The sequence below is a fragment of the Rhinoderma darwinii genome, chromosome 7 (genome assembly GCF_050947455.1).
Source record: "Rhinoderma darwinii isolate aRhiDar2 chromosome 7, aRhiDar2.hap1, whole genome shotgun sequence".
In the NCBI taxonomy this organism is placed as follows: domain Eukaryota; kingdom Metazoa; phylum Chordata; class Amphibia; order Anura; family Rhinodermatidae; genus Rhinoderma; species Rhinoderma darwinii.
This window is the reverse complement of record NC_134693.1, coordinates 77,537,957-77,555,154: the sequence shown is the minus strand read 5'-3', so window position 1 is coordinate 77,555,154 and position 17,198 is coordinate 77,537,957. Positions and strand designations below refer to the sequence as shown.

Genomic DNA, 17,198 nt, shown 5'->3' with positions numbered 1-17,198 from the left:
TGCGTTAAGGTTCTGTTTATGAATTCCGTCAGACCTTTAATTCAGGGGAACCCATGAATGGTAACCATAGCTTTCCGTTTGCATTACCATTGATTTCAAAGGTAACGCTTCCGTTGCTAATGGTTTCTGTTTGTCTTCGTTCCGTAAGGTTTCCTTTGTTTTGGCGGAATCAATAGCGCAGTCGACACTACTGATACCGCCGAAAAACCTGAAACCTTACGGAACAGAGGCAAGCCATTAGCAACAGGAGTGTTACCGTTAAAATCAATGGTAATGCAAAGGGAAAGCTATGGTTTCCCTGGACGGAAAGGTCTGACGGAACCCATGAACGGAACATATGTGAACGAAGCCTTAATGCTTAACACAATGAATGGTTGGTCTTAAAAGCTGTTCATTGCTAGCTGTATCCCCATATATTGGTTGCCAAAGCTCAACTACTGCTAAAACTGCTCATCTGTCTTTCCTAGCAGGGGGTCCATGAAACCTGGCCAACATTTACACAAAAGGCAGCAGAGAACAGTCACTTTCTCATTGGGGGGCAAAATGATCTCAGCCTGCTCAAAGCAGCACTGAAAGGAATAGTGTCATCACAAATAATTTTTTTATATGTTAAAGATGTTAGTGCTTTAATAAAAACGTTTATATTCATTTGTGTGTTTGTGTTTTACTGTTTCTTATTTTTACACTTTTTCTTCCCTATGGGGGCTGCCATTTTTTGTTCCATTTCTGTGTGTGTCGATTAACGACACACACAGACATGGAATACGGCAGCCACAGTCCCATAGGGACTGCGAACGGCTCCCGTCCCATTGACTGCCGTGTACGGCGTCTGTGTGGGAACTGCGCATGCGCCGCTCCCACACAGTCCTATTCAAAATTGGCGCCGTCCGGCGCCATTTTCCTGTGGACCGGAAGTCGCGGCCGGACAGTAATATTACTACTTCCGGTCGCGGCTTCCGGACTTGTGCACATGGAACAGAGGCAGCAAAGGGAGCGGACGGGCCGGAGGGAGCCGCGGCGGCAGGAGCAGGTAAGAGATTTCAATGTATGTTAGTGTTTGTGTGTGTTTACTACTGTATGTAAACCTACTACACTGTGGGTTACCTCAAAAAATGGCGACACACAGTGTAGGAGGTTAAACCTTTCAAACCCCTCGTTTATCCCGGCACTAGCCAGGATAAAGGAGGGGGGATGCTGAGAGCTCACTAGAGCGAGGGCTTTTAACCCAATATTGCAATGCTGCAATTTTGGGAACTAGCTCCATCTAGTGACCAAAAATGGGTAGTATTATAAATTAGAAAAAATTTATAATATTTCCTGACTCGCGAAAAAAATAAAAAAAATTTGAACAATGTTTAATCACCCACACACTAAATGTTTAATTTTTTTAAAAAAAAACATGTTTTTCGGGCAACACCATGCCTTTAAGGAAAATGTAAGGAATATTTTTCCTGTCCTCGTGATCTTGGTGTTCCCTAGTATAGGGCAAAAAAATTCAGGGATTCACCCACGATGAAAAGGTATATTAGAGGTAAAGAGTGTGTAGAATGGAAGGAGCAGCTAAAATGATACAACACCAATAACAACAGATGAGAAATATTTATCTTTTTAGATTTAATATTTTCAAAAATAAAAATAGAAAAACACAAAAGCATGAAACAGTTCCAACATAATAGTCTCTTTAGGTTAAAGTCCTGCAGACACAAGACTAGTGTCTAAAACCTCCTCTCTCCTGTGTGGGCCAAAGTTGAAATCTTGAGGCCACCTAGCAATGAGATATTGGCATTATTCAGCATGTCTATACAAGAGACAAACTTGTACAGAACAAACCACAGGAGGTTTATTTCTGAACAGGCACGGAATACGTGTAATCGTACAGTCCAGTCATTGGTCGGTTACTGCCCTGCCAGTCGCCATTGTACAAGCAAAATTTTCTTTTCACATTTTTATTGATTGGCCAAAGCAAATATAATCCAAGTTCTAGTTGTAATACAGCTGGTGTTTGGGGGGGCTAACAATAAAATATTTACGCCTCAAAGTAGTGAAAGGCACCTGCATAAAATCTATATACAATATATAACCTTCCATGACAAAATGTTGCATAAAGGAATGACTACATTGGAGTGCACCAGAAAAAAAAAAATCTCCAAAGATGGCGTGTCATGCTATGAAAGTTTCCCCAACATTTCTTAATAACCAGCGTGACTAAGAACCACAGATTTCCATTCTAAGATGACAGCACTGTAGAGCACCAAAAGAGACGGGCGGTTGAGGAGAGATCAGTCTTCTACTTTCTTGTCCTCGTCATCAAAAGAAAGAAAACAAAAAATAAATCTCAATATGACTAAAGTTGTGGAAATTATACTTTTCCAGCTATTGGAGGGAGAGAACCAGACATCCCTGTAGACGGTCCCAGGAGAATCTAAGTCAAAAGAAAAATACATTTAAGATCAGTGTACAGCGAGTATAGAAATTGATGTCCAAGGTAATGACAAGCCTTCCTCTATGCCTGTTCAGGCATTTATGTATTAACCCTACGATTACTTTGCAGAGGCCCCTGCCTAACTCAGTCTCAATACAAAAAACAAAAGAATGTTGAAAAATTCTAGACGTTCATAACCTAGAGGGCAAGTAGCGGTTTTTTTTATTTATACTACTATAAAAGTTTGTAATTGTTTTTTACATCACACAATTTTTGGGTATGATGGCAACTATAAGGGCGGATTTACACGAGCGTGTGCGTTTTTTGCGCACACAAAAAACGTGGCGTTTTGCGTGCGCAAAAGGCACTTAACAGCTCCGTGTGTCATCAGATAGGATGCGCGGCTTCGTGATTTGCGCGCAGCCGTCATCATTAGGACACTCCGTTTGGATGTTTGTAAACAGAAAAGCACGTGGTGCTTTTCTGTTTTCAATCATACTTTTTACTGCTGTTGCGCGAATACCGCGCGTCCCACGGAAGTGCTTCCGTGTGGTGCGCGTGATTTTCACGCACCCATTGACTTCAATGGGTGCGTGATGCGCGAGAAACGCAGAAATATATGACCTGTCGTGAGTTTTACGCAACGGACTCACGCTGCGCAAAAATCACTGACAGTCTGCACTGCCCCATAGACTTGCATAAGTCCGTGCGACACTCGTGAAAAACACGCGGGTGGCACGGACGTATATCGCGTTTGTGTAAATCCGCCCTAAAAATGATAAACGATGATTGTACCCCTTTCCTCTAACCAGCTCCCCGGTTGCATTACCCTTTTGCATTCGCCAGCAGCATCTCCAATAGTAAAGCACCATGTCAATGAGCAACCGTGTAATTATTTCTTGGAGCCCTTCAGTCAATAGAGGAGCTCCCAAGCAGGGGAATCCACCTCTATAACATTTATATGCCCTAATAGGGCATATGGGCAGGGGTTGTCATGAGAAGATTACTTATTTAAAGGGGTATTCCCATCTAATAATGTCATGGCATATGTCATAACTTTAGGACTGCCGTTTATGGGAACGAAGAAAACGGGTTCTTTTTGTCTTCTTCTCTGTACAGCAGCGCTCCCAGGAACTGGCTGTGCAGGGAAATGCAACACAGCCCCATTCAAGTGAATGGGGCTGTGTTGTAGCTCCCTGCATAGTGGATGGATGGGAAGAGTAATGTGCAGGAAAAATCGGTGAAAGTGCAGCAGTGCTTAACCAGTGATACTGCTCCTACCTTCAGACCTCCAAGGTCAGTAAGTGAAGTCATACCCTGGCAATATGCCATCAATTAGTATGGTGATAAAAACTCCTTTAATCTTTGTTTTTGTTCAGTTTGTATTTTTAGATTCCGGTTTTCTGACTATTCATTCCACGATGCCTGATGTTATTGTATCTATATAGTTATTTTATGGTCTCTATCAGTAACCACTGTCTGCTTGGGACTGCCAAGAAGCTTTACCGCTACAATTAATATAAAAATAAAATTATATATATATATATATATATATATATATATATATACACACACACACACACACACACACACACATATACGGATATGGCTATATTCAATGTATGATTATGACATTTGGTCAAATCCTGTTGTAATTCCTTTTATTTCTCCCTCACTTATTTGTTTCTTTTTGCACTTTTCAGTAATCTGCTTTTGTACCTAGATATTTTGATTAGTTCATTACCTTTCACTGATAACATGTACTTTATGTGAAGCTGCTATTTTTGGGTAGGATCCCAATAATATATTTTTTATACTTATTTATTATAACTAAGGACATATATATACTTTGCATTACTATTTTGGTGATTTACACGTTATAGAAATATATTGAGGCTATCTATATACATATATATTTACAGCACATTATCAGATATGCTAATACAATAATTTGACCATTTAAAGAAAGTGATTATATTTCACCCTAAACACTGCTTTTGTCTGGTTTCACTTATTTATATTTTTATGGAGGAGTTTTTTTCGGTTAGATTAATGTACTTTTATAATAAATTCCTTTTGGTCTCTTGCGACCTCTAAATCTATATAATATACATCTTGTTCTTAATATTGAAATACCTTGGGTAGCGCATGGAGTGTCAACCGATCTCTCAGGGTCTCCGCTCCAGCGGTCAATTGTACCTGTCTGCGCTTGCGTGGTTTCTGGAGCCACGCACTAGGCAGTATGATCTTGGCAGCTTGGGGTGTTCTCGCGATATTTCGTGTGGCACGCATGCGCAGCGAACCAGGCATCCCATTGGCTCTATATCCACCACCTGATTAATCTCGCACCGTATTTCAACAGTTCTAGGAACATTGTTTTAGTTCCCCTTGACAAAGCTAACCACGCGAAACGCTCGTTGGGGCATCTTCTGGGCATACAGGACACACGATTAATATGGGTAAGTTACTCAACCTATATCTATTTACATACTTACCTCTGGGAGACTATCTAGTTTTGATTTGAAGTGCGAGGGGTCACTCCCTTCACATGACAATGCTCATACAGGTCTATATTAGGTTACTTCAACATGACTTGCTGACTAGCACGTAGTGCTTACACTATTGCTTCATCTCCTCCTCTACAGGCCTATTTTGTATGCATGTTTGCCCATTTTGGCAATCGTTTGGCTTGATATAGTGTCCCTGTTTAGACACTTTACACCCATTTTTTTATGTGACATTTTACAATTGGAGCTACTCTAGATATAGTGTATTAGCCCTCTGCACATGAGATTTTGTTGCTACTTTATGTGTTACTGTTCTGTATGTAGCCCATATACAATTATTGATTCAAATTCTCTATGTACAATTTTAACTGTTGTTATTTAATAAAATTGAGATTTTTTCTACTTTTTCCACATACTGGCAATAGTATGACTCCTTTGTGTACATAATATAATTATATATATATATATATATGATGTGGTCAAGTTTTTGTTTTTTTTATTAGAAATTACACATTTCTGGACTGATCCATTTTTTGCTTTTTTATTTTCGTTTTTCACTCCCCGCCTTCCAAGAGCCATAACTTTTTTATTTTTCCATCAATAGAGCGGTGTGAGGGCTTATTTCTTATAGGAGGAATTGTATTTTCTATGGACACCATTTAAAATACCATATAATGTACTGGGAAAATGAAAATAAGATTCTTTGAAACTGGAAAAAAACGACAACTCAAATTTTTTCTGCAACTCAATACAATTACGGTGATAATCAATTTATATATTTTTCCAGTACATCCCTCATGACAGCACTACAGGAGGTTGCCCTATTGACCTCTGTAGGGACAGGAAGACAGAGAGGTTAAAAGGCCCCTCCCACCACCCACTTGCCAGTGTTCTTCCTATCCCTACAGGGTCAGGAGCAGAGAGCGTCGCTCCTGTGTTAGTGCAGGAAAGAAATTCGGGCAGGGGGCAAGATAGGGGGGTCCGTGCACTCCCCCTTCTCTTCCCCCTAAAGCCCAGGCTAACACCCCTCAAACGAGGGGTCCCTTAGCTCCCTCCCTGAGACACCTACCTGAGGAATCCTAGGCAGGGTTCTGGTAGTGTGTGGGGGCTGGGGTTTCCCAAGCAGGCTTTGGCCGGGCCGCGGACCAGGCGGGGACCGGCAGCTCCATAAACATTGACGCACCGGCAGGGATCCTCGCTGCACCGCATAGCAAGCCTCAGTCGCCGGCTATGGCGGCTGCACTCAAGGAACACGCTGGACGAATAACCGACCGGAAAGGACGTCGGGCTACTTCCGGTCCGCGGCCATCGTGGAAGGCGGGAAATTCAAAACGCCCGCATTTAAAGGGACACGCACAGGTATGTAGTTAGAGCTGATAACTAACTTGGATTATGTTTTTGTGGATTGCATATTGCATTGCCTGTTACCTGTCGCGGTATGGAACTCCAGATATGTCCCAGGGTCACGTGAGTCTCACCCTTGGGGAAGGGTATGACCCCTTATGTATGTAAACCATACTTTACCTACCTTCTGTTATCTCTAGGAAATAGAATCCTCTCAGAGACAAACTGATAAAAAGAAGGTTAAAAAATGTGCGACTTGTGCAAAAAAATTGCCAGAGTCCCATAGGAAACAATTGTGTCAAGATTATATTGCAAAAATACTAAAGGAGGAACAACCAACGTTCAGGTCTGAACTTAGGACTATGATTCGTGAAGAAGTGGGTCAGTCAGTAGCCTCCCTCGCCCCTCCGCAAGAAAGTCCCTCACACTCCCGGGCAAAAAGACCACGGATTGAAGTGGATCAAAAATATTGTCCTCCTTCTCAGGGGTCTGACTCTGAGCAGGAGTGTTATTACCTATCGGAGGATGAGTTACAAGAAAGAGAGGAACTCTTGCCTTCAACTTCTTCCACTCAAGAGAAAAAATAATTCTTCTCTTCCGAGATGTCGGATACCTTAATTCAAGCAATACGGGAAACTATGGATATTCCTGAGGAAGACCAACCACATACCATCCAGGATGAGATGTTTGGAGGTCTAACGGAAAAGAAAACAAGAGTTTTTCCGGTAAACGGAAATCTCAAAAGAATGGTGACAACCGAATGGGAAGATTCAGAAAAAAGGCTCTTCATTTCAAGAGATTTTAAAAACAGACTTCTCTTTGATCCAGAGGACACTAAGACTTGGGATGAGATCCCAAAAGTAGATGTCCCAGTAGCCAGGGTTGCTAAAAAAAAACGCAATCCCATTTGAAGATTCCTCTCAGTTGAGGGACGCCATGGACCGAAAGGCAGACGGACTACTGAAAAGAGCGTGGGAATCTTACTCGGCCTTGATCTCAACTAATATCGCGGCCACATCAGTAGCAAGAGCAATGTTTATATGGCTAAACCAGCTAGAGACCCATTTGATGATGAAGACATCACGACAAGATCTATTAGAATCTCTACCTTTACTAAAAATGGCAACCGGATTCTTGGTAGACGCTTCAGCGGAATCTATTAGATTTGCTGCCAGGAATGGGGCTCTCTCAAATGCTGCTAGAAGACCATTATGGCTCAAAATGTGGTCAGGAGATACGAAGTCCAAGAACAAGTTGTGTTCTATCCCATTTACAGGGTCTCTGATGTTCGGTCCTCTCCTCGATAACATGCTGGAGAGTGCAACAGATAGGAAAAAGGGGTTTCCTGAAGAGAAACCAAAAAAACCCCCTCAGTTTGGAAGATTTCGCCAACAGAGGGATCCTACCTCACAGAACTACAGCGGGAAAGGGAAGTCCGGTCGCTGGAGTTACCCCAAAGGAAAAAGGGGTCGAGGATATCTCCTTAACCCAAATAATTCATTCCAGCCCTCAAAGCAATGACGCCAAGAGCGTGAGGGGAAGACTCCTACAATTTTATCCCAAATGGTCGAGAATAACCCAGAACCCCTGGGTTCTAAAGATCATAGAAGAAGGATACAAAATAGAATTTTCCTCCATTCCTCCAGAGAAATTCCTAATAACCCAGTACCAAGCAAAAGATCTTCATCAGATCCTTATCCAGGACGTCCAGAAACTACTCAGATTGAGAGCCATTTCTCCAGTTCCCCACAACGAAATATGCAAAGGCCACTATTCAAAAATCTTCTTGGTCAAAAAACCAAACGGTTCCTACAGGACAATAATCAACCTGAAGGTCCTAAACAAATGGAGATTCAAGATGGAGTCTATCAGATCGACTATTCCTCTAATAAGGGAAGAGGCATCAATGTGTACGATCGATTTAAAGGATGCGTATTATCACGTTCCTATCCACCCCGCGTACCAGAGATTCCTCAGATTCGCAATTCAGGACGGTCCTTCCATTCTCCACTTCCAGTTTGTCTGCCTGCCCTTCGGCCTTTCCTCCGCCCCCAGAATTTTTACGAAAATTATGGCAGAGATCATGGCATTCATAAGTAGTCAAGGTATAGTAATTATCCCATATCTAGACGACTTCTTGTTGACCGCAGATACACCGGCTATCTTAGTCATCGGTCACAGGTTCTTTCCCTCCTACAGGAATTGGGATGGATAATCAACTTTCAGAAGTCGAGTCTTCCTCCCCAGAAACAGAAGGTCTTCTTAGGAGTACTACTAGACTCCTCCCTTCAACATTCCTTCCTCCCAAGAGAGAAACAAATACTCCTACTGGCAGAAGTAAGGAAATTTTGGGGGAAAGACGCCTGTTCCATAAGGGAATGTATGCGGATGTTGGGAATGATGACGTCTTGCATCCAATCTATTCCATGGAGCCAATTTCACTCAAGACCCTTACAGAATCTGATCTTGTCCCAGTGGGATCGAAAACAAAACTCCCTGAATTTAAAAATTCAAATTTACGAGACTGTGAAATCATCCCTCCTGTGGTGGCTCTGCACAAACAACATAGACAAGGGAGTCCCCGGGAGAACGTCTCCTTATGTAGTGATTACCACAGATGCCAGCAAACACGGCTGGGGGTCAGTAATCCAAGACCAACACTTTCAGGGCACATGGCCTGTTCAAATGAAGATGATGTCCTCAAACTTCAAAGAACTAAGAGCCGTATGGGAGACACTTATAAGAGCTTCACCCACCATAAAAGGGAAGCATATAAGAATTTTAATCGGACAACACGACAGCAGTGTCCTTTCTTCGCCATCAAGGGGGAACAAGACACACTCTTCTTCCGGCCCTCTGCACAAATTTTCAGTTGGGCAGAAGAAAACGTCCTATCAGTCACGGCAGTCCACCTAAAAGGCTCAGAGAACCTATCAGCAGATTTCCTGAGTCGGGAAAAAGTAGACCCTGGAGAATGGTCCCTAAACAGGGAAGTCTTTCTGTCCCTAACCCGAAATTGGGGTTATCCACAAATAGACCTGTTTGCCACGAGGAAAAACACTCAAGTAGAGACATTCTTCTCCCTAAATCTCAGAGACAACCCATTGGGAGTAGATGCATTGTCCCAACCCTGGGACATGGATCTGGCCTATGCCTTTCCTCCATTTCCTCTAATACCAATGGTATTAAGAAAAATCCAGGAAGATTTGACAAAGCTCATCATTATTCTTCCCTATTGGCCAAAAAGAAGTTGGTTTCCAATCTTACAATACCTAGCGTTGGAAGACCCTATCATGCTCCCAGTCAAGGAGAATCTTCTCTCCCAGGGTCCCTTATTCTTCCAGGGAATAGAAACTCTGAAATTGTCAGCCTGGATCCTGAAAGGCAGATCTTGAGGAACCACGGTCTGTCAGATGAGGTAATTTCAACTATCTTGTTAAGTCATAAAGATGTTACCTCTAAAATCTATCAAAAGATTTGGAAGAAATTCTGTTCCTGGCATGGAAACCCAGGACCAGACCCCTTTTTTCCCAACATTGCAAAAATCCTAGATTTTTAACAATCGGGATTCAAAAAAGGACTTAGCCCTAGTACCTTAAAAGTACAGATTTCAGCCTTAGGTAATTTTTTTAACACTCCTCTGGCGGAACATCGGTGGATCAGAAGATTCACTCAAGCGGTCTCTAAACTGAAACCTTCCCTAAAGAAATCAGTTCCTACCTGGGATTTGAATGTGGTGTTAACGACTCTTTGTGAGCCCCCCTTTGAGCCGCTCGACAAAATTAGTATGCATTTTTTAACTCTAAAAGCTGTATTCTTAGTCGCTATTACTTCAGCAAGAAGGATTGGAGAAATCCAATCTCTGTCAATCATAGAACCTTACCTAAAAGTACAAGAGGATAAGATCATCCTAAAGCTGGACCCTTCCTTTATTCCAAAGGTATCTACTGCTTTCCATAGAGAACAAGAAATAATTCTACCTTCCTTTTATCCAGATCCAAAAAACCAACAAGAAGAAAAATTCCATTGCCTGGATGTCAGGCAAACAATTCTTCAGTATCTGGATAGAACCTCCTCCTGGAGACAAGATAAAAATCTATTTGTCCTGTTTGGGGGAAAGAATAGAGGAAAGAAAGCCTCAAAAGGCTCTCTAGCGAGATGGGTAAAAACCACCATACAAGAAGCCTACAAGTCCCAAGGACTATGTGCCCCACAAGGCATCAGAGCCCATTCAACAAGGGCAGTCTCGGCATCCTGGGCAGAAAGAAGAGAAGCCTCTATGGACCAAATCTGCAGAGCTGCCACTTGGTCAAGCCATCATACGTTTTGCAAACATTATAGGCTCGATGTTCTGTCCGATACGGATTTAAGTTTTGGACGGAAAGTCCTTCAATCCATAGTCCCGCCCTGAGCATTATAATTGGTATTGCTCCTGTAGTGCTGTCATGAGGGATGTACTGGAAAATAGCAATTAGACCTACCGGTAATTGTATTTCCAGGAATCCATCATGACAGCACCATTACATCCCTCCCTGATTGAATTCTCATTTGTGTGTTTAACATGTCAGTTATTATCCCTAGAAATAAAATAGGGTTGCATCCATCCTGGTGTAGTAATTGAAAAACACTGGCAAGTGGGTGGTGGGAGGGGCCTTTTAACCTCTCTGTCTTCCTGTCCCTACAGAGGTCAATAGGGCAACCTCTTGTAGTGCTGTCATGATGGATTCCTGGAAATACAATTACCGGTAGGTCTAATTGCTATTTTTTTATATTTTACTACTTTTTCTTTTTATGTTTTGCAGCCTTTGCGCAATAAAATCACTTTTTAAAAGAAAAAAAAATGCTTTATTTGTGTCACCGTATTCTGAGAGCCATAACATTTTTATTTTTCAGTCAAAAAAGCTGTGTAAGGGCTTGTTTTTTGCGGGACGGGTTGTAGTTTGTATATACTATTTTGGGGTACATGCGACTTTTTGATCACTTTTTATTGTATATTTTGCGAGGGGTAGTGACCAAAAAAAGTGATTCTGGCATTTTTAACTTTTTTTTGCGTTGTGCACCGTGCAGGAAAAATAATTTTATAGCTTTATAATCTGGGTGGTTACTAACGCGGTGATACCAAATATGTGTACTTTTTTTTTTACCGTGTTTATTTTTTTGCTATAATAAAAAACTTATTATGGAACTTATAGCTTTTTTAGAAAACATTTTTATTAACTTATTTATAAGTTGTTTTTTTTTACTTGTCCCACTAGGGAACTTGAAGACTTGCAGCTCTGATCGCTGCTAGAATACATTACACTACCTATGTAGTGTAATGTAGTCTCACTGTCATTGTGACGTGACAGACATAGGCTTCCGTACATGGAAGCCCGGAGGCCATTGTCTGGCCTACGGTTGCCATGGCAAGGAATGCTAGCCCCTGTAATTCATGTGGGGCTGCCAATCTGTGCTAAACTCCTTAAATGCAGCGATCGCAATCGACCTCCGCATCTAAGGGGTTAACTGCCGAAATCAGTGGCGATGTGCCGCTGATCGGCAACAGGGAATGCAGGACAGACGCCCTTGCACAGTTAACCGCAACTGCGGTATAGAACCGCGTGGCCGTTAACTGTCAAAGTACAGACGTACACTACCGTTCAAAAGTTTAGGGTCACTTCGAAATTTCCTTATTTTTGAAAGAAAAGCAGTTTTTTTCAATGAAGATAACATTAATCAGAAATACACTCTATACATTGTTAATGTGCTAAATGACTATTCTAGCTGCAAACGTCTGTTTTTTAATGCAATATCTACATAGGTGTATAGAGGCCCATTTCCAGCAACGATCACTCCAGTGTTCTATTGGTACATTGTGTTTGCTAACTGTGTTAGAAGGCTAATGGATGATTAGAAAACACTTGAAAACCCTTGTCCAATTATGTTAGCACCGCTGTAAACAGTTTTGCTGTTTAGAGGAGCTATAAAACGGACCTTCCTTTGAGCTAGTTGAGAATCTGGAGCATTACATTTGTGGGTTCGATTAAACTCTCATGGCCACTTTATATAACCTTACCTGTCTCTGTTGTAACTGCTGCTGCTGTTCCATCTGCAATTTTTCAGTTTCAAACACTACTGGCAATACTAGAATCATGAACGAGGTGGTTCCTATCCATAGCGCAGAGCGTGAAAAGCTAAGGAAAGCACACAGGAATTACTAAGCAAACAAGCATTTCTAAATGCATGACAAATGAATCCTAAATACCATGTTCTTAAACTTATAGGACGCATAGATCTTGTGCTATAAACTGTTTGCGTCTTATCGACTAAAGATGAAGTGCACTTGACTGTTTATGTGTTACCCCGTCACATTTAGGGTATGTTCACACGGCCCATTTTCAGCTGATTTTCTGTGGTATTTACAGCAGAGCAAGCGTAATCTCGCGAGATTACGCTGTAGATGACAGGTTACAACGAGATTACGCTTGATCTGCTGTAACTACCACAGAAACAGTAACGAAGTGCAGGGATTGTGAATAGACATCCCGTGGAATGTCTATTCGCGGTCTAAACACTTCAGTATTGTTAATGTGTTAGTATAAAACAGCGCAAAGTGATCTAAAAAGGATAAATCTAAAATCGCTAATAAAGTGGTGAAAATAGATAGTTTTTTTTAAATAAAAAGCATTACTGTCATCTACATTATAGCGCCCATCTCCTTATATAGGAGATAGGGCACTTATAATGTGGTGACAGAGCCTCTTTAACCCCATCATGATACAAAAAAATTGTTGTGCAGGTTATTACAGCCGCGCCAATACCGAATGTCTGTATATTTTATGTATTGGGACTTATTTTAAAGTTTATTGTAAAAAAAAGGTGTCTGTGTATTTTTTTTAAATGTAACATTACTTTGTTTTTAAAGAGGCTCTGTCACCAGATTATAAGTGCCCTTTCTCCTACATAGTCTGATCGGTGCTGTAATGTAGATAACAGCAGTGGTTTTTATTTCTTGCGAGATTACGAGGTAAACGAGATTTCGTTTCCCTTGCTGGAAATCTCACAGAAAAGATTCAGAAGTGTCAGGATTCTGAATACACATGACGTCCAGGCTGGAGGTCATGTGTATTCATTATCAGGACACTTGTATATCTGGCTGCACATCGTTCTAGTAAGAACACTATGTGCTGTGTAAATGAATGGAGAGGAGTGCATGATGCTGATTGGTCACTGATTGGTCCGCATCATACACTTCTCTCCACAACGCCCAGTTAGTAAAACAAGTAAACACGCCCAGTTAAAAACACAATACACGCCCAGTTGGACATACGAATAAAAACACGCCCAGTTGTCCATTTCAAAGCTCATTTGCATATATATATATATATATATATTAGCTCATAACTTGGCCAAAAATGAACGTTTTTCAAAAAAAGAAAACACGTTACTGTTCTCTACATTGCAGCGCCGATCACATGCAATAGGCGATAGGGATTTGAGAATCTGGTGACAGAGCCTTTTTAATACTTGAGAGACACCAGGTGTTCTATTTTTTGTGCCTCACATTAATAGTAATTAACCCAATGTTGCCCATTATGACTGAGAAACATGATAGGGTTAATTACTATTAATGTGAGGCACATGGAGTTTCAAAATTCATCACAGAATGGGCCTCATCAGAAAAGGGAAGAATTTTTTCTTCTTCTATTGTTGGTATAGTTAGTATAGTTTTGGTATCGAGAATCGCAATACTACACAAAGTATCGGTATCGAAGTCCAAATTCTGGTATGATGACAACCCTAGTGCACACTGAACGGATTATCTGCGGATTTACCGCAATTAACCTCTGCAGGATTTCATTGCAGAAAACCTGCAGCGCTTTACAGTAGCAGCAAAGTGGATGAGATTTTAACAAATCTCATCCACGCGATGCAAAAAAAAAAAAAAAATTATATATATATATATATATGTATATATACACACATACACACTGAGAAAAAACGTGCAACAATTGACCCGCGGTGCGGTTTTCTAAATGTCAATTTATGCTGTGGAATCGTTGCACTCTTGTTGTGGTTTTTCCCCAATAAGTACAATAGGAAGGTAAAAGCCGCAACAAATATTGCCATTTTTGCCCGGCATCCTGGGATATTTTATCCTATATGACTGTTGCAGTCAATCACAGGCTGTAGCGATCACATGGGCTGCAGCGTCATCACAGGAGGCTGGGCTACACAGAGATCAGAGGGACGCGTTGCCATGGCAATGCAAGTAAAGTTAAATATATATATTTTTTTCCCCTGCTCTTCTTTCCGCAGGAAGGTTCTAGGTCGGATATGCTTCAGAAGAATCTGCCTTATTAGGACAGAATCCAGGTGAGTCACCTACCTATAGAATTTCTTGGCGGCACAAACAGAAAAGTCAAAAGTCACTCCTGCAGCATTTCGTAGACTGTCTGGAAACATCTCAGACAGGCCCAATAGTCTTTCTGATAGAGACTCATCCAACTAGATAAAAGGAACATAAATCATTGAAACAGACCGTTTTCTTACAACCTCCCCATCACGGGGAACAAACAAAATATGTTGGGCCTCATTTATTACAGTAGTAGCAGAAAATCTGTCTTTGTTGTCCATAACAACCAATCACAGTGCAGCTTTCATTTTTCCAGAGCAGTTTTTTCAGTTAAAGCGGTTATCCAGGGACCAAAAATTGCATTGCAATTTTATGTGAAACGAAGTAACTTACTAATATACTTTAATTAAAAATTCTGTACTAAAAGGTGCAGTTCAAACCTCATGAATTATTCAGGAAGTGCCGGAGCTTTTCTAAAAGTGATGACGCTTCGACTGAGCACTTGCTTCATGTGCTGTTCATGAACATGACCACAAGGGGCTGTCCCATTGCCTATTGCTTGTGTCCCGAGCAGAGCATCAGCTAGCGCTTTGCTCGGGACTCCAGCACTGCTCCCGACGTCCATATTTGGTCAATTCAGGGGTTTCCTATCGCTGGAGTCCTCAAGCAGAGCATCAGCTGATGCTCTGCCTAGGGACTCCACAACTTCTGCTGACGTCACTGTCCATATATGGACAATGACGTTGGCAACACTACTGGAGTCCCAGAACATCAGCTGATGATTTGCTCGGGGACTCCAGGACTTCTGCCCACGTCACTGTCCATATATGGACAGTAAAGACAGTGTAGGCAGCACAGCAAAAGAAGAGAAGCCTCCAGGGCCCAGATGGGCGCCGACCTCCAGGAATCTGACTTGTAAATCCCACAATGTCCAAACAAGAATTAGTAAAGAGAGGCAGCACTCCAAACAGATGTTGTCAGAAAAGTGGATTTATTCTCCCACCAGTGCAGTAAACAATGCAACGTTTCAGCTGCTCAATGCAACCTTTGTCAAGCATGCTGATGCTCTTGCTCTGGGACTCCAGTACTGCTGCCGATGTCATTGTCCATATATGGACAGTGACAATGACGTGTGCAGAAGTTGCGGAGTCCCCAGGCAGAGCATCAGATGATGCTTTGCTCGGGGACTCCAGCGATAGGAAACCCCTGAAAGGACCAAATATGGAAGTCGGGAGCAGCGCTGGAGTCCCGAGCAAAGCGCTAGCTGATGCTCTGCTCGGGACTCAAGCAATAGGCAATGGGACAGCCCCTTGCGGTCATGTTCATGAACAGCACATGAAGCAAGAGTCGGAGCGTCATCACTATTAGAAAAGCTCCAGCACTTCCTGAATAATTCATGAGGTTTGAACTGCACCATTTAGCATAACATTTTTAATTAAAGTATATTAGTAAGTTACTTAGTTTCACATAAATATATTATTGCAATGTCATTTTTGGTCCCTGGATAACCCCTTTGAGGCCCTTTTATATGTGCCAATAAACGGTTCATAAGAAAGCTCGCTCCCAATCATTGCCCTGTGTAAACACAAAGATCCCCGCTCTTCCTGGCCTGATTGACATGTTTAGTGACCAGCCTACATGACTCTTCAGGATAGCGGCACCGCCCAGGTGGCTCTTTCACGGTAATTAATAAACAACACGCGCTATCTTATACCATAATTTTGTACATTATGCAGGATCGGGCAGATTATACTGGGGAATCTTTATAATACTATTACCATCCAGTGTAACGCCATGGTAGCCGTTTTAGGGGACTAAACAATTGTAACACGTTCTCTTTAACGATCAATTGGAGGATTTAGGCTTAATTTATAATCAGCTTTAGGACAAAACAGAAAGGACAACTACACCTAGTACAACACTCATGGTTACTCTACAAAGAAGCCGGGGGCATCCAGGTATCGGAGCCGTCATGTGAGGAGGGCAGCCAGGCGAATAGCGATTAACACCACAGATATGCACCAAGAACACTCATAAATCACCTCCTCGACATCTTCGTCCTCCTCTTCGGTGTCCGGGTTCCTAGCTCCGCTGAGCGAGGTTTCCAGGGACAGCTCAGGCGGGGAGGACATGTCTTCTCAACGTGTAGGAACACTCAGGGGTCAAAGGACCGGAACTACGTCATCGGCAAAACTACTGGCAAAACTCTGTAGAGCGGTACGATGTGAGCGCTAGAATTGCGAGTGCCACCTAGTGTTGAATTCACAAACTGCATGTCAGCTGCAGAAGATGAAAATACTGCATTCAAATAAAAATCCACTCCCTGAACATTTTTTTCTTCTTTTTACCAGCTGCATGTAAAAGTATTTTATTTTTAATGTATTGTTACGAGGTTACACGGACTAGTTTAGCACACATTGCTATTAAGACTCGTATGCATCGTTGTAATTAGGTTTGAACATTTTCTGTCTACATATACGGTGACATGCTCTTGCAGGTACCATACAATACATATCAATACCAATCTAATCTTATATTAAAGCTAAATAACTTTAAAAAAAACCAACTATATTAGAAAAAATGTTTATGT

General features: G+C 41.7%; 1 protein-coding gene across 1 annotated transcript; it reads right to left on the bottom strand.

The window, feature by feature from the left end:
• Positions 1 to 1,597: 1,597 nt before the first annotated feature.
• On the bottom strand, positions 1,598 to 16,792 carry TOMM22 (translocase of outer mitochondrial membrane 22). Its single transcript, XM_075833580.1, has 4 exons — positions 16,651 to 16,792; positions 14,642 to 14,760; positions 12,329 to 12,446; positions 1,598 to 2,422 (listed from the first exon to the last, which is right to left on the bottom strand). Exons 1-4 carry the CDS (start codon positions 16,738 to 16,740, stop codon positions 2,360 to 2,362), a joined length of 390 nt encoding a protein of 129 aa, XP_075689695.1. The 5' UTR covers positions 16,741 to 16,792; the 3' UTR covers positions 1,598 to 2,359.
• Positions 16,793 to 17,198: the final 406 nt, after the last annotated feature.

Excerpts from the sequence above, each read along its gene's own strand:
- TOMM22 (XM_075833580.1), bottom strand. The coding sequence starts at position 16,740 with ATGTCCTCCCCGCCTGAGCTGTCCCTGGAAACCTCGCTCAGCGGAGCT. Across the intron at positions 12,447-14,641 it reads GCCGCCAAGAAATTCTATAG|CTTTTCACGCTCTGCGCTAT; the intron begins GTAGGTGACTCA and ends TGCTTTCCTTAG. Across the intron at positions 2,423-12,328 it reads AGCAGTTACAACAGAGACAG|ATTCTCCTGGGACCGTCTAC; the intron begins GTAAGGTTATAT and ends CTTTTGACTTAG.